This window comes from Alosa sapidissima, chromosome 11 (assembly GCF_018492685.1).
Source record: "Alosa sapidissima isolate fAloSap1 chromosome 11, fAloSap1.pri, whole genome shotgun sequence".
NCBI classification, from domain to species: Eukaryota; Metazoa; Chordata; class Actinopteri; order Clupeiformes; family Clupeidae; genus Alosa; species Alosa sapidissima.
Genome location: NC_055967.1, coordinates 38,273,528 through 38,297,409, shown reverse-complemented (window position 1 = coordinate 38,297,409; position 23,882 = coordinate 38,273,528). Strand labels below are relative to the sequence as shown.

Below are 23,882 nucleotides of genomic sequence, written 5' to 3'. Positions count from 1 at the left end.
ATAATCACATTTCACAAATGAAATTTTCGGTTTTACAAAAAAAAAGAGATGGCACTACACGGCAGTGGTTTTGCTGGTGATAAGTTATCGATACATTGACACCAAGTTTCTACACAATTTTTTTTATATTTGTATAAATCTTTTTTATATTTGTAAAAATCAATTTACGAGTTACAAATATGATTTTTTTATTTGTAGATATCAAAACACACATGCAAATCAAGAAATATTTGTGGATCCCCCTCTGCGCATAAACAAATATTATTGAGACAAAATTAGCTCCATAGGTGTTTGCCTCTCTCCTGTACACAGCCAAATAGTGACCTACTAATGAGATATGCAAATAGTGACCTACTAATGAGATATTCAAATAGTGACCTACTAATGAGATATGCAAATAGTGACCTACTAATGAGATATGCAGAACATTAAACCACATATTGGAATACTGGACCTAATGCAGAACATTAAACCACATATTGGAATACTGGACCTAATGCAGAACATTAAACCACATATTGGAATACTGGACCTAATGCAGAACATTAAACCACATATTGGAATACTGGACCTAATGCTCTATTCCACTTTCTCTCCACCCTCACAGCACAATAGTATTTACAGTAGATTTGGCTCCTCATAGCACAATAGTATTTACAGTGGATTTTTACCTGTTTTTGTTTGAGTGGCAACCGACTTCATGTCTGCGATCACACTTGAACCCGCCCCATTATGATTCTCTTCCACGTCCTGGTTCTGTAAATGATAAAAATGGGGCCGCAGGCTCGGTCATCGACACCCACCTAAATGACACACTACCCAAATATTCTTCCTCCCTGTTCCCCTCCACTCACCGCCTCCTCCTGCTCACCCCTGAGGGGCTCGTCTGGTCCCCACTCTCCCACCCACTGAGGGGCCTGAGGGGTCAACTCACTGGGGAATAGCACTGGGCAGCAGAACAGGGTCAGCAATGTGGAAATAACAAATGAAGGCGAAACCGATAGCAGTGAAATGGAAGACAGAGACAGTACTCACCAGCATCTCCAAAGTCCTTTGCCTGATTAATGGCCAGATGGCACCGACGCATAGTCAACCTGGTATGATGGACATCATAATATAATGTTTAAATTCAAATAATTTCTGGAATAAACTTAACAAAAAGCAACATGAGGAACTTGCCATCAAAAATGGAGGAGTATGGAAAAGTCATAAGCCCTGATAGCATCCTCAATGAAATGATTAAAAATGCAACTTTTGTCTGGCTATTCTAAAACTGTTCAACTTGGTTCTGAGTGTCAGATACTTCCCTGATATCTGGAATGAAGGAATCATTACACCCCTTTTCAAAACTGGAGACAAATTCGACCCTAATAACTACTGGGGGATCTGGGGAAGTTATTTTGTAGCATTTTAAACAATAGAATAATAAACTTCCTTATCGAGCATGATGCCCTGAATAGAAGTCAAATAGTTTTTTTTTTACCAAAATGTAGAACATCAGATCATATTCACTCTACACACCTTAATAAATAAACATGCAAACCAAAATAAAAAATTGGTTTTATGCTTGCTTTGTAGATTTCCAAAAGGCCTTTGATTCTATTTGGCATGATGGCCTATTCTGTAAACTTACTGAAACTGGTGTAGGGGGGAAAACATACAACGTAATAAAAGCAATGTACTTAAACAACAAATGTGCAATTAAAATTGGAAACAAACAAACAGAATTCTTCACTTAGGAACGGGGTGTGAGACAGGGCTGTCCTCCATCACCGACCCTCTTTAATATATATATATATATTAATGGATTGGCAAAAAGACTCGAGCAGTCAGCAGCTCCTGGCCTCCTATTAAATTACTCTGAAATCAAATTTCTTCTCTTTGTGGACGACTTGGTTCTGCTGTCTCCAACAGAAGAGGGTCTACAGCAGAGCCTAAATTGTTTACAGAACTTTCCAGAAAAAAATCCAGATATCAGGGAAAGAAATTAACCCTTGGTACATATGCAATCGGTTCAAATGGTAATTTCAACATGGCCGTGAATTATTTGAAAGAGAAAGCAAGAAGGGCTTTCTATGCCATCAAAAAATCTATTCAATTTGACATACCCATTCGGATCTGGCTCAAAATATTCCAAAAAGTTATTGAGCCAAATGCATTATATGGCAGTGAAGTGTGGGGTCCTCTTATGTACAATGGATTTGAAAAATGGGACAAACATCCAATCGAAACCCTGCATGCAGAGTTCTGTAAAAGCATCCTCAAGGTACAGAGGAGCACACCTAACAATGGATGCAGGGCAGAATAAGGCCAATACCCTTTACTAATTAAAAATAATAAGGCCAATACCTTTTGTTATTTAACATCTCAAAACAAGCGACCCCAACTCTTTTTGTTATAAAGCCCTAAAAGTAAAAACATGTCCCCTCATCCAGCTAGTTCTGAGACATACTAATAGTACAACTAACACAACTAATAGTCAGCCTCAGGACCTTGCCACCCTTTCTCAAACAATTCAGCCTAACCAAATTATAAATGCAGAAAAACAAAATTACTTATCATATTGGACTGAAACAACAAAAAGACAAAATAAACTTCAATGTTATTTGGTACACTGTGGCAGACTACCTATCCACAGTCACTGATACCAGACAGAGAAAAACCTTGACCAGGCAGGTACAGAATAAGCAATCACAGTCTGGCTATCGAGAAGGGCAGACACAGGCAAACCTGGCTGCCCAGAGAAGACAGGCTGTGCACCAACTGCAACCAAGGTGTCATAGAAACAGAGCTACACTTTATGGCTGAATGCTGCCAATGGAAAGATATACAAGATCAATTCTTTTCTAAATTCAGAGAAATGCATCCAGACCTTCAAAACTTTAAGGATCCAAGTCTGAGAATATTATTATTAGCAGAGGAACAAAAGAGTGCAAGAGTCACAGCAAGATACGTACACACACACACACACAGCCGTTGCAGTAATGTATGATGCATTATGTTTTATTTTCTTTCTTTACACACTACTACATACATGTATGCTTTGGCAATACAAATTGTATTTTTTGTCATGTCAATAAAGCTCAATTTAATTGGAGAGAGAGAGAGAGAGAGAGAGAGAGAGAGAGAGAGAGAGAGAGAGAGAGAGAGAGAGAGAGAGATAGAGAGAGAGATAGATAGATAGATAGATAGATAGATAGATAGATAGAGAGAGAGAGAGAGAGAGAGAGAGAAAGAAAGAAAGAAAGAAAGAAAGAAAGAAAGAAAATATAAAAAACCAAAACAGGGGGTTAGCCAGCTCTACAAATGTTTTATCTTCCTAATTGAATCATTACATCAGACACAATAGCTCTATAAACCAAGTTTCCAGGCCCTCATTGGGTCTTCACAGATGAATACTGAATAGTGTATAGAATGGAGGGCCTTCACAGATGTATACTGAATAGAGTGTATGGAATGGAGGGGGATTACCTGTTAAAGGTGAACTCCACGTCTAAAGGCTCCCCAAGGTAGGCTTGATGAAAATCATAATTCACTCGCAGACTCACATCCTCCTCATTGATCTAATGGTGTCAGACAAAGTGGAAGGGTAAGGGTGAGAGTGTAAGAGTGTCACAGGCAACAAACGGTCACTGGGTACAACACATCACATGCTATTTCTGGCCATCCGTCCATTATTCTCCAACGCAATTCACGAGTCAAGCATCACGACCGACTCACGATGTGGTATTTACCTCTGCGACATAGCCAACATACTCCACCACCACACCCCCAATTAGAGGCTTTTTAAGAAGCACCTTGTCACCTGGATAAAAAAAAAAAACAGGATCAAAGTGACACACAAAAAGCCAACAGCTATTTCCTTTGTAACAGATCATTAGGTTAACAAAATAGAATCTGCGCTCACAACTCCTGAGCTAGTGTTTCGGCTGCTGTTTCAAGTGCATCTGCGCTCACAACTCCTGAGCTAGTGTTTCGGCTGCTGTTTCAAGTGCATCTGCGCTCACAACTCCTGAGCAAGTGTTTCGGCTGCTGTTTCAAGTGCATCTGCGCTCACAACTCCTGAGCAAGTGTTTCGGCTGCTGTTTCAAGTGCATGTGAATAGCAAACAGTGGAAACATTTTCATTCTCTGCTGGCTATTTCATAATAGAAAATTGAAGTCAGAGGGAGGAGCAGCCAGTACACTAAGGTTCCTCCATAAATCTAGTTGGAGTAACTTTCACAGTTGGCAGACAATCATTTACAGTTAACAAATTCTGTAGACCTTTATTCAAAGCAATTTTAAAGCATTGGTTTATTTGGCATTAAAGCACTGTTCTTATTTAACAGATTTAAAGTACATACGAGTTCCCAGCTAATGCACCCCTAACCTTACTTTTCCCAAGGCTCTATTCTACTGTGCGCCCCTAAGTAACCCAAGGCTCTATTCTACTGTGCGCCCCTAACAGGGCAGCTGCTCACCGATGAACAGGCTGGGCCGGCCCTCAGCCAGGCCAGGTACCTCCAGGTGCAGGTGGACGGCTCCCTTGCGGAGCAGCGCGCCACTGATGCTGAACTCCCGCAGCTCGGACTCGGCATGCAGTTCCTCCAGCCACAGCAGAGTGGAGAAGCGCTGTTGCAGGTTGGCCAGGGACAGAGGCTGGGGAGAGAGGTCAGCAGAGGAGACGTGTCAGCAGCACCCAGGGATGGACAGGGTCAAGGGGACAGAACCTAGACCAGGCAGACGCATTCCTTATCCACTTCAGTGTTTCTGTCTTGTCTCACACAGATGTTTTTTGCATTTCAGGTTGTTGAGTAGAATTTGTATATTCTAAATCTACTGTGTGTTATTATGACCGGCGCGCAGCGAAGCGGCGGTCATATAGGTTTAGTCAGATTTTTTTTTTTTTTTTTTTTTTTCCTTTTTCGCATGTCCAAATTTCCGTCAAGGATTCCCGGGACACCGAAAGACCGGGGTACAAGAAACTTGGTGGGCATGTAACCCCACATGGATAGCATGGAACCATCATTTTTCGTTTTGATCTGTAGCCCCCCCGCTGGACTGGACCCCCGAAAGGAGGGTAGGGCAGACACAGTTTTCTGTGAATATCTCGAGAACCGTGGGGTTTAGGAGGACCTTTTTTTTTTGTATGTTGATCTCAAGGGGCCATGTCAACCCATTCCATAACCACTCATTTCATGTATAGCGCCACCTAGTTAAACACAAAAAAGTAAAAATGAGGTGTTGTAATCGCAGGTATCTGTGATCTAACATAGTCAAAACTGCACGAAATTGGAAGTGTAGGATCATTATGACACCCTCTGAATGCACGCCTGAAAGTTTCGTGGAATTCCATTCATGGGGGGCCACACAATAAATCAATTTATGTTACTATACCCCAACTGGCCTGTAGGTGGCCGGAGACAGTTTTCTGTGAATATCTCGAGAACCGTAGGGCCTAGGAGGTCCACCTTTTTTTTTGTATGTTGGTCTTAAGGGGGCATGTCAACCCATCCCATTACCACTTATTTCATGTATAGCGCTACCTAGTTAAAAATTAAAAAGCAAAAAATGAGGTGTTTTCATCACAATATCTCTGGCTGAACTATCGTTTTTCGTTTTGATCTGTAGCCCCCCCGCTCGGGAACCGTAGGGCCTAGGATGACCAATTTTTTCCGTATGTTTGCCTCCAGGGGTCATGTTAACCCATTCCATGTGCACACGTGCATAAACAGATACACACGCACACACATACATTCACAGTAATCATACGTATGACACATACTCACACAGTAGACATATGTACGCATGCATGCACATGCACAAACACACATACGCAGACAAACACACAAGAACGCACACACCCACACACATAAACGTGTGCACGCACACATGCACACAATTCAAGAATTTCTCAGAATTATGAACAGGCAAGATGGGGGTGGGGCTGTATAAAATCAATTTTACATGTGAAATCTATGAACTAATCATGTTTTGGTACTTGTTGTCTAGCAGATACCAGTGAGAACTGAGTGTGGATAATGCAATTTAGTGAGATAGTTAGAATCATATAGGCCTTTCAGCGTGATTTATTTTTGTGGAAAAAATGTGCTGGACTGGGCGGCGGTCATATTGTGTACCGCTCTGCGGTACATCTAGTTCTGTGTGCATGCAGTCTTTCTATAGCATGCCGCTATATTAAGTGCACACAGCCTTTCTATAGCATATCATTATATTACGTGCATGTGGTCTTTCTATAGCATGTCAATATATTATGTGCATGTGGTCTTTCTATAGCATGCCGCTATATTAAGTGCATGTGGTCTTTCTATAGCATATCATTATATTACGTGCATGTGGTCTTTCTATAGCATATCATTATATTACGTGCATGTGGTCTTTCTATAGCATGTCATTATATTACGTGCATGTGGTCTTTCTATAGCATGTCATTATATTACGTGCATGTGGTCTTTCTATAGCATATCATTATATTACGTGCATGTGGTCTTTCTATAGCATGTCATTATATTACGTGCATGTGGTCTTTCTATAGCATGTCAATATATTATGTGCATGTGGTCTTTCTATAGCATGTCATTATATTACGTGCATGTGGTCTTTCTATAGCATGTAATTATATTACGTGCATGTGGTCTTTCTATAGCATATCATTATATTACGTGCATGTGGTCTTTCTATAGCATGTCATTATATTACGTGCATGTGGTCTTTCTATAGCATGTCAATATATTAAGTGCACACAGTCTTTCTATATTATGTGCATTATAGTCTTCCTATAGCATGCCGTTATTATTGTGTGCAAGACACAGAAAGGACAAACACTACACCTCTATTATGTATGCTGGTCTCTAGACCTTACTCTTGCACTGTTGGACTAATTTTGGACTACTGTTTGCACCTTCACCATGACACTCACTCTCTTGAGCACCTTGCCAGGCACACATAACTAAGGACTATGGTTGGACTACTGTTTGCACCTTCACCATGACACTCACTCCCTTTAGCACCTCACCAGTCCTGGCCCTGTCACTACAAGCGTCTTATGCTTGATCACCCTCAAGCACATTGGACTTTCTTAATTTAACTTATATAGTGTATTTAGTATTGTTAGTTTTCTTATCAGTCTTATCTTCTACTGTCTTATTGTACAGTGGAGTTTAGTTATATGTTTATACTTATGTTTACCATTTCTGCTGTAAGTGCATGTTGTGTGTTATGTCTGTATGCTACTGAGACCCTTGAATTTCCCCTTGAGGATCAATAAAGTATGTATCTATCTATCTATACCAGACCAACCTCTCCCAACTGGGGCTGAACCACCAGCACGTCATTCCTGGACTCCACACAATCACGAAGAGAATGGGGCACTGGGTAGGTGCCCAAAAAGTTTGGCAAGTGCCTTTTTGATGTCCTGACAACAAAACACACAAATGTCACTATACATGCAAATGTCTCTCTCCAGGGTAGGGGGGAGAGGGAGGGAGCGAGGGGGGAGAGAGAGAGGGGGAGAGAGAGAGAGGGAGGGGGGGAGAGAGAGAGAGAGAGAAAGAGAAAAAAGAGAGAGAGAGGGGGGAGAGAGAAAGAAAGAGAGAGAGAGAGGGGGGGGGGGGGGGGCTTAACACTCCTTTATTGAAACAATTTCAGGTGTTTAACCACTACACAATAAAACCATGTTAAAAACACATACAAGTTAAAAAGAAACATCACAGGGCTCGCAGAGCAGATTCATATGTTAAAAACAACCTGCCCATCCTCCCCACCCTCACACAGCAACCCCCCACCCCCCATACCACCGGAAAGCTCTCGGTCATCAACCATCCTGTAAAAAGCATTTTCAGACTTGATTCTCCCCCCCCACCACCCCCCTAAAAATCTCCACATGATTGGTTGAAACTCGCCCCGCCATCTTGGGGGGAGAGGGAGAGAGAGAAAGAGAGAGAGAGAGAGAGAGAGAGAGAGAGAGAGAGAGAGAAAGAAAGAGAGAGAGAGAGAGAGAGAGAGAGAGAGAGAGAAAGAGAACTGACCTCACTGGAGCAGGGGCCATGACCGTGCGCACGGTGGTCGGCTGCTGCTGCTGCTGTTGCAGTTGGGAGACTGGGCAGTAGGGGGCACTAGGCAGCAACAGCTTTTCCTCCCTGCTGCTCACTGCCACCTCCAGGCGCCGCCCGATGGTGAAGGAGGAGAAGTGCAGCAGGAGCAGCTCTGCACAGCGACCCAGGCTCCTATTGGACAACACAAATATGCAATATATAGACTTGTGCTCCTATTGGACAATGCAAATAAGCAATATATAGACTTGTGCAAGGGCAAGATCAGACTGAGTCATTAATCATTAGTACAGTAAGTCTGTTACACTGACTTAACCCCATTTTCATACAGAAACGTTTCATTTCTAATCAGTTTCAATACTACCTGAGAAACAACACAAACTGTTACTACATAGTGGGATTCGCCTTCACCCGGCGGCCAGAACGAGGCTACAGGGTACACTTGCTATAACACCTCAGCCCAGCAGATGGTGGTAATGCACTCCATTTGCAAACTGTTGTGTGTGCGTATGTGTGCGTATGTGTGCGTATGTGTTTGGATGAACACTCATTAGTGTAGAATGTAAAAAGAACTGGTGTGCTAGTGACCTGTACTTATTTTTTACACACACAGGCATCATTTCTAGCTAATAAATAAGTTTTAAATGTAGGCTATAGCCATTTAAACGCATTTTACCTGCTAGGCAGCAGCTTAGCCACATATAACACGGATTCCCTGGCAGGTGCAATAGAAAGAAACAAAATTCCAGTGGATATTTCACATCTTATCAAAGACTGGCGTTAAGAGTGACGTTTTTGCCTCAAAAATAAAGCCAAGAACTTAAGGATTTTAACCCCATGCTGTGACATGCAGGTCTCTTTTGTGAAGGAACCCCATGCTAAAATAAAACTCTGTAGTCACAAATTTGATCGTGTTAGTATGAATACATGTTGTAGTATGCGATTCCTATAGTGTAAAAAAATATACTAACATCTTGGAAAGGTTGTAAAATGATTGAAAAGAAAGCTACCACTATAGATAAATTGACTTTGATCCATTCTGATTTTCCAACACCACCATCACTCACTTTCCACGGCAGCCGACGGTCACCGAGCCCTTCTGTCCGGGCGCGATCTGCAGGTCTCTCTCCAGGCTGCGGGTGGCGCTCTTCTGCCCAGCGGCCTGCTGCAGCTCCTCGTACATAACGTCCGAGCCCTCGGCATCTCTGTCCACCTCGTCTCTCTGCAGCTGCTCTTCGTCCTCTACCCGTCCGGGGGAAGTGGGCAGTGGGCAGAAGCCGTAGCCCCCGATGCTGCCCGGCGTGGGCACGCGAGCTCGCATGTAGGTTGTGTACGGGTTGCTTGGCACCTGGGGCCCGCCATTGAACATCCACATTTTGCCAAGCTGCAAGAGGGGCGACTTGCCATCCAGAGAGTTAGCCATGCTCAGGTCCAGGATAAAGGTGAACTGCTCTTGTGAATCCCAGCCAGCAAAATCACAGCACTTCAGCTGACGGGCTTCTGAGCCCTTGTTCCTAACACAAAGTACAGGGGAGCATATATACTTTTAAAAAAGCCATTACATCATGTCCTTGGTTTTCAAACTTGCACCAGGATGAAAACATTTCAAAGTGAGCCATCTAGATGAATAACATATACAGATGGTTAACTATTCAGTAATTCGACACTCACTCTATCCAGATCACAAGCTCTTTGCTCTCTCCTAACAGAAGATCTCCAAAGTCAGTGACCTCACTGACCACCAGGCCTTCTTTGTTCTCCAGCAGAGACTCCAGCTCTGCTTCTGGCATGGGCAGCGAAGGTCCCGCACTGTCACACCCAAAGAGATAGATAGTGAGAGAAAATGGAATTGAACATTATGTCCAATACTTGAATATGTTGGTTTAATGTGCAGCATTGGGCCCAATATTCAGTATGTGGTTTAATGTTCTGCATTTCTCACTAGTGGGTCACTTTGACACTAAAAGTATGATTCTACGTCTGCATCATGACCCTGTGTGATATCTGTACTGTTCTTTTAAACATGATAATGTAAGGCGCCAGAGTGGATATCACTTGCTGTTGTCTATTCTGCGTCAACAGTCATTTTCGTCATTGATTAAGGTAGACTGAATGTCTCCTGGCGTTGCCACAGTCACTGTATGATTATCTATTTCTTACTGTTGGGTACTTAAACCCTGGATGATTCTGTCAAGTCAGAGACGCATATTCTGGAGTACGCTGTGCTACGGGTGTGCCTCTCTCCTGTATACAGCCTAATAAACCTTGCATCTTGATTTGTACTTCTTCGTGACTGGAGCTCATATTTCACTTTGGTACATAATATTTTTACCAACAATAGCAAAGGTAGAACAAAGCCAGTAATATGTATGAAAATCAGGCATCTGGCCATCTTCTGCCTTTACTTCAATTTACTGGACAGATTTTACGTCGATCTCATTGCTCAGATTTTACATTCATATATCAAATGGCATTATCCAGCAAAATCATGAAAGGTACAGTATGTAAAGCGTCCGGTAGCCGACCGGTAGCGTGACAATGTGACGTCCAAATTGCGTCATTTCCTCTGTCGCACAAGAAATTTCAGCCATGCAGGCAGGTCGTGCACAGGAGATTTTTTTCAGATGCGCGCGACAAGCAGGATGAGCTTGAAGCCAAGATCAGAGAGCATGCGTGCCTCTATACCAGTGGTCCCCAAACTACGGCCCGCCACCTCATTTTGGGTGGCCCCCCAAAACATGTCCGTGGTATATAGCATCTGGCCCGCACGGGAGTACGACATCTTCAAACTATAACCTCCGCAATTTCCCCCATTCATTCTCTATGGCGAGTCTTAACAGTACACATGTAATACTCTTTTTGTCCACTGGTGGTTGTTTTGGCGCTGTTTCGCATTTGCCATCAAAAACGGAATGAAATGTAGGCCTACCTGCAAACAATGTAAGAGGCCTATGCTGACTGCATCAGTGCTCAAAGTATTGTAAAAGTTTATCAATTAATTGTTAATAACTAACTAACTAACTTCTATTCAAGTCATATTTCTGGGATAATTATTTCCATTTTGTATTTACCCGTTCAAATGTTCATACAAAGAGGTCACAAGTTCAGGTGAGTGAAAGTTAGAATGGTGGTCATTTAATTTCATAAAATTCTCATAGTTTGAGAACTTTAAATGTTCAGAGTTCACACATTTTTAATAAAATATACTTTTGGGACTCCCTGCTAATACTTTTGGGAATGCAAGTCTTTTTATTAGTATTATTTAATTGGAGTTACATTTTACACTGATATGGCATGATGGCAATATAAACACAGCTAACAATGGTATTAAATTGCAATAGCCTATAGATTAAATGTAATGGAATATTCAACTAAGGTAGACTGCTGTTGTTCACAGCACTAAGCTATTTATGGTTACTGATATACTCCGAGTCTCTGGCCCTCTCTTAGAGCCAGGCATAGTAAGCTGGCCCTCGGAAGAAAAAGTTTGGGGACCACTGCTCTATACAGACATCAACCACATTCAGGCATTTTTTCCTAGCCCACATCTTAAATAAACATGGTGTTTGAATAGTCAGTTTGAGAAGAGAGGGAAATTAACCTGGCTGTTACCAGCGAGAGTTCGTGCAGTGTTTCCCATACATTGACTAATCTGTGGCAGTGCGCCATTAAATCAAAATTGGCCGCCACATATTAATATTCTATGTTTAATTTAATTTAAATTAAATTAAATATAGGATCAAATCCTTGCATTGCCATTGAGCTGGGCTATTTACGCACGCAGCCTTTCCTTACCCCGCCCCGCTCTCTCTCGTAGCCTGCTGCCCCTCCTCTGTGCATTTAACAAAATATTCACCATTGTTGAAGGATTGTTGTTGCCACAAAGAAGCATTGCATAGAAGACGTCTGGCTAAATTCCTATTAAATCCACTTAGCATCGTGACCATGCTGCGCAAATTTGTTCAAAACTGCTGCATTGAAGTGAACTCTGCTAAGGTCTTATCACAACATAGTTTAGTCTCTTCAATGTAGCCTACTAAGTTAAGTTATGCAATCAGCCTCAGTCGCCCGGTCATGCCGTTTTGCACTCTACAACATACGGAAAATCAGGACTTACTTGACTCAAGATGCTACCCAACTTCTGGTTCAGGCAATAGTCATCTCACGACTCGACTACTGCAATGCCCTCCTGACAGGTCTCCCAGCCTGCGCAGTGAAACCACTTCAGATGATCCAGAACGCGGCGGCGCGCCTGGTCTACAACCAACCCAAAAGGGCACATGTTACCCCGCTGCTCATCCAGCTACACTGGCTACCTATGGCGGCCCGCATCAAATTCAAGTCTCTAACGCTTGCCTACAAAGTAGTCTCCGGCTCTGCTCCCACCTACTTGAATGCCCTCATACAGACTTACACTACCTCCAGACCGCTGCGCTCCTCTGACGAACGACGTCTAGCTCTACCACCGGTACGCTCAAGCCAATCCAAACTTTTCTCATCTGTTGTTCCTCGTTGGTGGAACACACTGCCAGTTCCTACAAGGGCAGGGACATCCTTTTCCACTTTCAAAAAACTCCTGAAGACCCAGCTCTTTAGAGAACATCTACTCTCATAGCAACACTTACAACAAGTCTTACTGATCCTAGCACTCACCAGCCGTTTTAAACTGACAAGTAACTGTTAAAAACAGCACTCACCGACGCACTTATTCTTACTGTACTCTAATGTTTTTTTAAACTGTCCTAAAATTGTGAGAATTGTTCTAAAACTTACTGTTTACCATGTTGTTAGTCGCTTTGGTTAAAAAGCGTCAGCCTAATGTAATGTAATGTAATGCAATCAAGCAGTATCTCAAAGCTAACGTTAGAATACTGTTTGGATGTTGAATTTAGCATGCGTAGCCTACTTACAGCTGCTTGTTTCGTTGAAGGGCTAATTTTATAGACTGACATTGAATGTAAATGGAAAAGTGTTTTCCAAAATTCCAAAGTGCTTGTCCCAAGGAGAAGTACAACATTTATTTTAACTATGTAGAAAACGTTATGAATTGCATCCACACATCAGCAGCCTTTTAACTGTGTTACTCACGAACGTCTTATGTGAGGCACTCAATTAGACCTATACACTACCAAGACGTTCTTAATACCCCCCCCCCCCCCCGTTGTCCAAGTCAGCTACCGCCACAAATTTAATCCAATTCTGTGAAAAAACACTGTCGTTGTTTTTAAATAGTTTGCTGGATAAGTTAATGAAGCTACCAGAGAGAGATGTAACACAGGGAATTAAGATGAAAGAACTAGGACCCAGGGACATGCCAATAATCCAGCAAAAGGTAACAAAGATATTTATTTTCAACCAAAGGATATCTGCTAAGGCCTGAAAAAAAATCTCTTTCCACGGATAAAGTAGCCTATCTATCTATCTATCTATCTATCTGCACACACCTTGGAAACTAGATGGTAATACTGGTAGTTGTGAATAGCAGCAACTGAAGTCTGAAGCATCATCACAGAGGGTAGTTTTTACTGCCATTGAGGCCAATGCCAATTCAGGAGAATATTGCAACTAGTGTCACGACCACCACGCGCGAGTATAAATGGTTACGGCGCTTCTGTGACGTCACATTGTCGCGCTACCGGTCGGGAGTGGCGAGTATGTGGGACACTTAAGGTAAGAAAGGTACAAATCATATTTGCTTCTTAGATATTGTATCCATGTCCTTGGCAGCTTGCTCTTCTAGCTAGGTGTACACTCTGGGAGCAAGGCGTGGGTGCTAGATGTACACTCTAGGAGCAAGGCGTGGGTGCTGGGTGTACTCTAGGAGCAAGGCGTGTGTGCTGGGTGTACACTCTGGGAGCAAGGCGTGGGTGCTGGGTGTACACTCTAGGAGCAAGGCGTGGGTGCTGGGTGTACACTCTGGGAGCAAGGCGTGGGTGCTGGGTGTACACTCTAGGAGCAAGGCGTGGGTGCTGGGTGTACACTCTGGGAGCAAGGCGTGTGTGCTGGGTGTACACTCTAGGAGCAAGGCGTGGGTGCTGGGTGTACTCTAGGAGCAAGGCGTGGGTGCTGGGTGTACACTCTGGGAGCAAGGCGTGGGTGCTGGGTGTACACTCTGGGAGCAAGGCGTGTGTGCTGGGTGTACACTCTGGGAGCAAGGCGTGGGTGCTGGGTGTACTCTAGGAGCAAGGCGTGTGTGCTGGGTGTACACTCTGGGAGCAAGGCGTGTGTGCTGGGTGTACACTCTGGGAGCAAGGCGTGTGTGCTGGGTGTACACTCTGGGAGCAAGGCGTGGGTGCTGGGTTGCGTCTCCGTTCTCACCTGTGAGACGGGGCCATGCACAGAGCCCTCCAGCAGTAGAAGGACTGACTGCTCTCCACCACCACCACACTGACCAGGTCGCCCGGCCCAGGCCGGTACTGAGCGGGTAGCAGCAGCGCGTCCAGGCTGAAGAACACGCTGTCCTCCACCACGCCACTGCTGCCGAACACACTGGACACACGCACCTGAGTACACACACACCATCTGAGATACTGTATTCTCTGGGAAAGATCTTGCATGTAGTTTACTACTTTGTCTCGACATACTAAGGCTGAAGGTAACAATCAGAAACGAAAATATATCACTCTGCAAAATGACAAAGTGCAGTAATTGGTTATGAGCATCACCTGCTACAGCCATGAATACTACACTTTTTATCGTCACATTAACATGAATACTGCACTTCTTACCGTCACATTAACATGAATACTACACTTCTTACTCACATTAACTCATCGAGTGCCAAAAACGTAATATTACGTTTTTAGCTTTTTTTTTTTAAATTACGAAACTAGACACTCTAACACACCTTATATGTGATTTTGGGAACTGTGATGAATGGAAATTAAATATATGACGATCGAAAACTCATGAAAACGCACAATCTGGACATTTTATCTGGACATTTTATCATAACTCAGTTGCCGCTTTGGGTCGAATCAGTTAGCATGTTTCCATCCAACTCATGCGAATTAGTGATGCGCATCCGTGGTAATGCGCGTAAATAAAATGCGCATTAGTCAGCGTTTCCAACACCTATTGATTCTAAGTATTTGGGGACACTTTGCCTAAGTTGAGTGAAATGGACGCCCTCCTCTCTGCGGTCGGAATAGCCTAGGCACTAGGCCTAATTCATTCCTTCATTTTGAAAATATTTTGTTTAATATCGATTAGAAGGAGAAGGTGGAGAATGTTTATATTGCGCAATCGGGCCGGAGACCGCCATACACTTGGGAACGACCAAGGTCTCGGCAGTTTTTTTGTCAAATTTGGCACTTCACTGTAGAGCTTCATTTCTATCATTTCAGAAATGGATGCTTAGGAGGTGAAACAGAGGCTGGCCTCTTGTGACTGGCGTTTTAGTTGCACCGGCAAAGAAAGCAAAGTCTGAGGTGTGGAAAAGTTTTGATCATGTGCATAAAGAGAATAATGAGCCAGTGGTAAAATCCAAAGGATGCAACATTCTGTAGAACGACAGGGAATTTGTCGCTGATAAGGCCTGTTGATCAAAGCTGTCAGTGCCCATCAGGATCACATTGTTTGTTAGGCTACAGCAACAAAATCAAACCCTGCAAAGGTGAAACAAATGGTTACGGAGAAGTGTCAGCTTTCGCTGTAAAGACATTAGGCCTTTTAATATCGTAAATGGCGAGGGGTTTGAAAAGCTGGAGCAAGAACTATTTAATGTCAGGGCTGCGTATGGGAGAGTTCCCGCAAACTTCAGAATGCTGAGAGGACTTGGGCTATTTTATTTCTTTGTTCCAACTTCCAAGTGGCCTAGGCTACATTAGTCATGAATAAATTATGTCAAATGTTACTCATTCTTGACAAAAGGCAAAAGAGCTGCGTGTGTGCGGACATTTGAATAATGTCGGGCTGTAAACAGGTTCGGGCTTTTAAAAAGCTGTCAGTCTCAGGCTCGGTCAGGGCTCAGGCTGATTTCTGTGGGGCTCGGGTCTTGTCGGGCTTAAATTTTAAGGCCCGATTATAGCTCTACTTCACTGACCAACAGTGGGTGGAGACCTTTAGATTCACAAGTCAGGGTTTGAAGAATTATGACGGATGATAGACCTGGCTGTTGCCCCGAGTACTCGTTGTCGGATGCCTATCCAAACAAACAAGCCATCGCATCTATCTATCCATAAATTGGAGGAACGTCTGTCTGCGTGTCATTGGTCCGTTCATTTTCAAACTTGGCAGGTGTCTTGCTACTGGCATGAGTAGTGTCTTGCTACTGGCATGAGTAAGTGCAGTGCATAGTTTGACATTGTTTGGATAAGAAAAGCTAAATATATTGTTATATATCGGTAAAAGAAGCACACGTTGGCTTTCTCCGCTCTACCATAGCCACCATTTCACACAGCACTGCACGCAGGACCAGAGAGAGGATAAGCGGAGATTTGGCAGCACTAAATAAAATGCAAGATGTTTGATTATCATCTCTGACCTTAAGAATAAAGACTTATGTTTGCTTGCATAAAATGATTACACGGATTTTGCAACAACACGCCAACAAACACGGGTATGTAGTGGCTATTCAAAATTACATGAAAAGTATGTGCAATAAACTGATGCTTTGAATAGCCCAGGCTACATTGGATGTGAGACTTTGAATAAACAAACTACATTTCCGACTGCAAGGTCCCAAATTGAAACAAGCGATAGGCTAATGGTCCAGAATTTAACGTTTCAGAATACGTGCTACACAACTAGACAACAAGTGGCAGACAGAGAAACGTCACTTATGCTACCAAACACTGCTTTTGAGTCACATCGTTGCAAATGTCAAACGATCACAAAATGGCTTGTCTTTACTATCAGGAAAGTTATGCAATAAGCTAGGCCTATAGCCTTAACTCAAAACATTTGTTATGCCATTCTGATCTGTAGAAATCACATGCAGTCATGCCTAAATTCTGCTTACTGCACATTAATTATAGGCTAAATATTATGATATTCAGTATACATTATTGAATGCTGGAATGATGTTTTTCCCCCCCATCATCCTATTGTTAAAGCAGGCATACCTGCGGGCATGTAATCGGGCTACAGGTTTTCTACAGGAATGGCATGTTTGAACGAGCACTGCACTAGTTGTATAAACTTGCGATGTGTGCCGATCGAGTTGTTGGCGAAAAATTTAGCGTCAGCAAAACAACTGTGCACCGAAGTGTGTATTCAGTTCGTTTTATTCTACGGAAACAAGCAAGAGAACACATCAAGTTGCCTAATGTTATAGGGAAGCGCCAGAGATTGCTGAGATTCTCTGAAGGCTACGTCACACGATGCGAATAAACCGTTTCCATCAACTTTATTCGCATTATACCTTATGCGCATCGAGAGTTAATCCACCCCCTCTAGCGAATCAAATATAGATGCGCATTAGGATTTTTGATGCTCATTTCCAACCGGGATTTCTTATTCGAATAGATTAAATGCGCATTAGGAAGTTGGATGGAAACACGCTAAGTGACGCATGTACGTCAGGTCAAAACCAGGCCATTTTCGTGGGTCTATCACTAGGTGGCAGTCTCGCCAGGTCTCGCTGATCACTTCCCGGAAAGTTTACACAAGTGAGTAACAGGCAACACTTAATATTTCATAAAAGACGTTACATCTCCATTTCTAAAAAAACAAAAAAACAGCGATTTTGATGAAAACTAGCCACTGTTTAGCTTGGGATTTCTCAGGAACAGAGGCATGTAGAAATACACGGTTTGCACCCACCAAAAGCTTAAAGTATCACCTTTTAATCGAGCTATTGTATGTGTTCATAGCTATAACACAGAATATGCTGTGGCTGTACAAAAATCATCAACAATGGTCTAGATTGCTGGCACTAGGACAAAGCTCCCGAAAACAGCTTGGCATAATGAGTTAACATGAATACTACATTTTAACATGAATACTACACTTCGTACTCACATTAACATGAATACTACACTTCGTACTCACATTAACATGAATACTACACTTCAACATGAATACTACACTACACTTCGTACTCACATTAACATGAATACTACACTACACTTCAACATGAATACTACACTACACTTCAACATGAATACTACACTTCAACATGAATACTACACTTCAACATGAATACTACACTTCAACATGAATACTACACTTCGTACTCACATTAACATGAATACTACACTTCTTACTCACATTAACATGAATACTACACTTCAACATGAATACTACACTTCAACATGAATACTACACTTCAACATGAATACTACACTTCAACATGAATACTACACTTCTTACTGTCACATTAACAGGAACTGTGGAAGTGAAACCTGGTCTAATGAGGGACAGAGAAGCAGGTCTACACACAGAATAGTTTGCAATCTGAGTGCTCCAGACTGACCTGGTCGAGGCGGCGATAACGCAGCGGGGAAACCGTACGGGCCTGACTGGACCAGTGAGTGGGACTGATTATATACTGCGCTTGCACCCAGTCTCCCTTCATTGGTTCATAGCCTACAAAGAGACCAGATACGACAAATATGACCACCGTAATCTTTGCAACTTATACAAATGTGTGTTTGCTCTGGAGAACTGTAGTCAGCAACCTTCACACAATGCAGAGTGTGAAAAAAAGGTTGTCTGATTGATGAACCCTCCATCGCGGTCACATGAGGTCACTGTGCCAACCAGCGGTCGGAGCTTTTCAAAGTCGTTCTCCAGCGACACTTCTCCCATGTCTTCCCACGCATCAGCCTGGCGCTCCACCTGAGGAGGAGGGGAAACACACGATCAGAAGATCAGCATCCGTCAAAATAATAAGAATAAAAAAAGATCAAAAGAGCATGCATGCTAACAAAGCAATAGTCATACCCATAGAGATGACCATGAGCTCATCAGTAACACAGCCCCCCCCCACACACACCAAAGCTCACTCCACTCACCCTGATGGCCCTCCAGCCACACTGAACTCCGTCACGCATTGCTATTGCGCTGACAGCATCGCCCGCCCGCAGGGGCACCCCCCCCAGGACCTCTCTGGAGGTGAAGTAGATGGAGTCGTTGATCAGCCCGTAGTCCTGACACAGGCGAGTCACCACGCCTCCACGCACCTGTTGGATCTCCTCAGTAGCTACAGAATCAAATAAGGATTTCGTTCTTTTCTTCACTTTGTTTCGCAAAGGTGTAGCAATGAATTTCAATCTAAACATGCTAAGATAAGATAAGAATATCACTCCTGTGACTTAAAATTACCATGTACAACTCTTAGAGAGAGCTCTGCAAATGACAGGTATTGTGCAATTACTTCAGTTTGGTTAAAATGAATTAATGTTGCTATGACTCAACAGGTGTGATGAAGTTAGTGTGCAATAGCAATGGTTCTGAACGTTCAAACCGAATTGTGGAGAACTCGTGCTATTGCATAGTTAAGTTAAAGACAAACCTGTACCAAACTTCTCATCATCGTTGCCCTCAGCTCTCCTCCACAAGGGCCACAGTAGTTTGGATAACACAAATTGCACAGCTGTTGCCATGATAGAGGAATGCCTAGGATAGAGAGGTCCAACCATCAAATCAACGAGGAACAACTCAAGCAAACTTTAGGTTTATCAGCATGGCCCACAGCCACGGGTATTAGCCATCTTTTTGGGCCGTAATAACCAAGACTTATATGCGTAGAAGTTAATAGCAAGTAGAAGAGCTATGGTTACTAACTTGAGGACAATTCCAAAGACAACTGTTAAGACAAGACCTTAAAACTTAATCATATTAACACAACTCCTTAAATTAGGCAAACACTCCAGTTAAAGACAGCCAGACAACTCACACGTGTACGCTGGTATGCCACTTTTCTCACGTGCAGACTGTTTAGCCTAGCGTGCTTCCTTTCACTGTGCTAAGGCAATCGTTACAAGAAGTCCTCGCAAGCTAAACTTCTCAAAAGATCCAATTTGGAGTTCAAGTCGAATTGTACGTTTCCAAAGGACAAATATGAATGCACGGTGTTTGTTACCACGCTCAACTCAGGTTCACGTAGGAAAATAATCGACTGCACATGCTGGTCAATCGTTGTCACTGTGGTGTCGACCTTGGCATCTGCTGATGAATGACGTCAGTTTAATCAGGGGATTCACTACATCGGTCTGTGTGATCTTTTCTGGGCCCAAAACACTGTAAAATATAATGTCCGAATTATCACCAACAGAGGGCGCAAGTGTATACATTTTTAAGGCTTTCAAAAATAAAATAACCTGGGCCGGCCATCCTAGAATAGGCGTACCTGCTATCATTATGGTTGTATTCTTTCACACAAACACGGGTATTTGTGGGCGTTTAAGGGCGTTTTTTTATTTAGTCAAAGTTTAGTTATTGTAAACATAATAATCTTACATTTCAGAATCATGAGTGCTCTTCTGAATGTTGATGCATTGCTTTGAGGGTGTAGTAAAGCCCCTCCAGACACTTTTGAAGATCAAAATATTTTTTTGGATAAACAATGGATTTTTGTTAGGCTAAATGTGATCAAACTATGTACAAATATACACTATATACATAAAAGACAGGCCCCGAAAGTCGCTAGGCTCACGCCCGAATGGCAGACAGGCTGCCCAGGTTGGTCCGCAAGTCGCAAGATCCAAAGAGGACCCAGATAAAACTCCGCCAGTCACAGGAGTTAAAACTGAGTCAGCCCACCAGACACAAGGCTAACCAAGAGGGCCAGGGTTCTATTACAGGTACATACTGTACTAGGTTAGTAAGTCTTTTAGTCATAGACATTGTAATCTACCATTTTGTTTTATTTTATTAATACCGAAGTACAAAAAGATGCACCTGTGCTATTTTCAAATGACCTGTGAACAATATACATCTGCATTTAAAAAGAAAGACTTTTGAATGTTTTCATTTATATTAAAGTCAGCTGATGTGATCTGAAATCCATATGATATAAACCATCTCTTGAATGTGCCAGAGAGGGAGAGATCACTCACTTTCCACATATAACCTGTTTAGGCCTGCAGCTGGCATTCAATGCGGTTTTTCATGTCAGGGGCATTTGGTTCACCCACACTATTTGTAATTTAAGATGATGCTCCTGTGACATAGTGTGCATAGATATTTTTATGATGAGACTCAGTCCTTGGAAGTCCACATTTAAACAAACCCTGGTCTTTTCTGTGCCCTGCTTAAGTATCTCAATCCATCTTCAGGCACATTCTGAAAAGCACTTGGCAGTTTTGTTCTTGCCTTTGTACTTTGTATTTTACCTTAAACAGACATGTTTCATTTTTAAGAATTTCTTGGGGCAGAAGAGATGCTGCCAGCTCCTCAGCATCTGATACCATCTCTCATGTTGTTTTATTCTGTGGTGCATCTATATTAAGATTTTGATAGTTGTGCAGATCTTGAAATACTTGTAGAGTAGATTCAGCCAGATGTCTCTAGGCAACTGAATACCTGAGTTTTCCAGGAAATCATAGTTCAAAGCTTAGGAGTTATGTTTATCTAACGATTTTATGACACAGTTATGCACACAGGAAAAAATAGGCATGTTTTTCCTTATGATAGTTTCATAACTTTTGTTGCAGGCTATTTTGAAGAAATATGTATTGTCTTGTTCAGAAGGGAAGATTTTTCCATTGGATTTATGGAAATGAATGTACATATTTGGGTGGGTAGCATTGCCAGCTGTGTACCAGGGTGGAAAGGAAACGGACAGGAACATTTATGCTTTCAAACATTTATTTTCCAGAAGATTCAGACATAGTATATCAGAGACACTAGGATATTATTGAATTTTATTGTGTTTAGGCTCTCACAAATACAACTGCTCGGCAATTTGCAAAGTGATGCTGACCAAAACAGGCCTAACATGCAAATAGTAGATAATCTCCAGGAAGACAGTTGAGTCCAGGCAAGGTGACATCACTGTCCGTCCATGTAACTGTTGCGTCTCTTTCTAGGTGCTTCCCAAAGTCCCCCTGTTAGAACTTTCTGGCCTCTGCTGAGGTTGGATAGCTGGAGGTCCACCCTGACAAAAATAGGGATGGAAGCCATAACTCACACACACAGGGGCCTGCTGGAAAGGTGCTAATCATCTTGGCATTGCACAGTATACACACAGAGCCAAATGTATGGGGGAGTGCCAAATTTAGAGCTTCATAGTCATTAGGTCACAGAGTCGATAGGGGTTACATCAAAAGATGCAAGCTCATAAAACATTAATAGGATGTTCAGAGACATGTCGGCAGACATAGATATACATCACATACTGTATAATATGCCCGCGGCAACCACTATCACTACACTATTATCGTCCAGGCTTGAACATTGGGAGACATGTTGAAGCTCATGTTAGACTTAGTGCACCCTTTATGGATAGAGAATGCAGCAATCCAGCTACAACATGTTTGCTGTCTGCTGCAGCGACATATAGTCCATGCCCTATCACTGACCGCCCTCAAAATAAGTCATACGGGTCAAGTGATGATGTGTGGGGAAAACAAATGGTATGATTGTTCAAAAGTCATGTAGAGTTTAAACTGTTATAATGACGACTATGCTTGTGGGCCACTAGGGTTACTTTTCAGATCAAATGTATGATTGCTAATCACATTGGTTCTCCACTGTGGTCTACAACTCAAGGCACCTCTGACGGACAGAATCTCAAATCATTGATTGCATGCTGATTGCAGCACTTGAATGAAATGTTTACTCCAACTAGAAAAAATACATTGCAGAAGTCCTGCCCTTGGATGATCTTGGCTGTCATCTGCAGACGAGTTTGGCAGAGAACCACTGCAGGCCCCGTACATGCCACTAGGAGGCAATAGATCACATAAGATTTTTGTTTTCTTGCCAGGGTGCAAATAAGGCCAAGCATTGTCCCAGATGCAAATCTCCAGGATACTCTGTTGCTATTGCAGTGTGCATGATTCTTTATTGAATACAAAAACACAAGATCACTGCATTCCTACTGCTATCGAGATCAAACAGGACTGCTATGCACTAATCGGATTCTGTTTGACATAAACTTCCTCTCTCCAATCAGAGGATGAATTACTCTACCGAACCAAAACAGGAGCAGACAAAGCAAAACAAAAGCTGACTCTCAGAAACAAGCGTGTCCAGGGCGTCTCCAGGACAGGTCATGTTTTATAATGTCTAGAAGCACTTCAGAATCACTATGGGAAGATCATAGTGTAGCCTACACACAGAGTTATTAGATCCAGTCTCTACTTTCCGTGCTGTGGATAAGTTAATGTGCACATGAATCACTTTTTGATCTTGGCATTACCTGTAATGATGCATTCATTGTATCAAAGACTGCATTAAACACTATTACATACACAAACAATATACATTTACTCATACATTTACTCAATTGTTAAGGCTACCATATGATGAGTGGACTAAAGGACAAATTGACAAATTTGACAAATTGAAAGATTTCAAAACAACAGGATTCACACACTCCTTGCAAAAGTGCAAACTGCGTGTGTTGTCTACCCTAGGCTGCACAAGCTGGTTTATGCATATTATGACACAGGCTAGACTAGCCATACTGAATGAGTGAAGAATGAAGTGTTGTGGGACTGCACGAGTTGCTTTGTGATCTTTTCTTTCACATGCAGTCTGTTTTTTTAACCCGCCTTTGTTACCTCTGTCCTGTTATCTTGAGCCGCAGTCCAGAAATCAGCGAGCGAGCCAGACGGGGAGTACAAAGGGGAAGAGAGAAGGATTTTAAACTCCGCCTCCGCCTCGACCATCTCACATTCTTCATTCTCTCTTTTCTAGATTACAGAAGACTGAGGAA

The 23,882-nt window shown here is 42.6% G+C and overlaps 1 protein-coding gene and 1 long non-coding RNA gene across 2 annotated transcripts in view; one reads left to right on the top strand and one right to left on the bottom strand.

Moving 5' to 3' along the window:
* The window catches only part of mov10l1 (Mov10 like RISC complex RNA helicase 1), a 37,349-nt gene extending 17,131 nt beyond the window's left edge, over positions 1–20,218 (bottom strand). The window contains exons 1-16 of the mRNA XM_042110002.1: positions 19,896–20,218; positions 19,512–19,615; positions 19,012–19,199; positions 18,676–18,835; positions 18,471–18,583; positions 14,372–14,556; positions 9,725–9,862; positions 9,121–9,567; positions 8,030–8,227; positions 7,302–7,416; positions 4,463–4,640; positions 3,735–3,805; positions 3,472–3,563; positions 1,036–1,094; positions 855–946; positions 672–756 (exon numbers count right to left, since the gene is read on the bottom strand). Coding sequence (XP_041965936.1) covers positions 672–756; positions 855–946; positions 1,036–1,094; positions 3,472–3,563; positions 3,735–3,805; positions 4,463–4,640; positions 7,302–7,416; positions 8,030–8,227; positions 9,121–9,567; positions 9,725–9,862; positions 14,372–14,556; positions 18,471–18,583; positions 18,676–18,835; positions 19,012–19,199; positions 19,512–19,602 — 2,212 coding nt within the window. The 5' untranslated portion in view covers positions 19,603–19,615; positions 19,896–20,218. The remainder of the gene's footprint in view (positions 1–671; positions 757–854; positions 947–1,035; positions 1,095–3,471; positions 3,564–3,734; positions 3,806–4,462; positions 4,641–7,301; positions 7,417–8,029; positions 8,228–9,120; positions 9,568–9,724; positions 9,863–14,371; positions 14,557–18,470; positions 18,584–18,675; positions 18,836–19,011; positions 19,200–19,511; positions 19,616–19,895) is intronic.
* On the top strand, positions 47–23,881 carry LOC121723852. The gene is made up of 3 exons (XR_006035063.1): positions 47–131; positions 15,347–15,353; positions 23,871–23,881. It is a non-coding gene; the product is annotated as an uncharacterized LOC121723852 (long non-coding RNA).
* The last annotated feature ends 1 nt before the right edge of the window (position 23,882 follows it).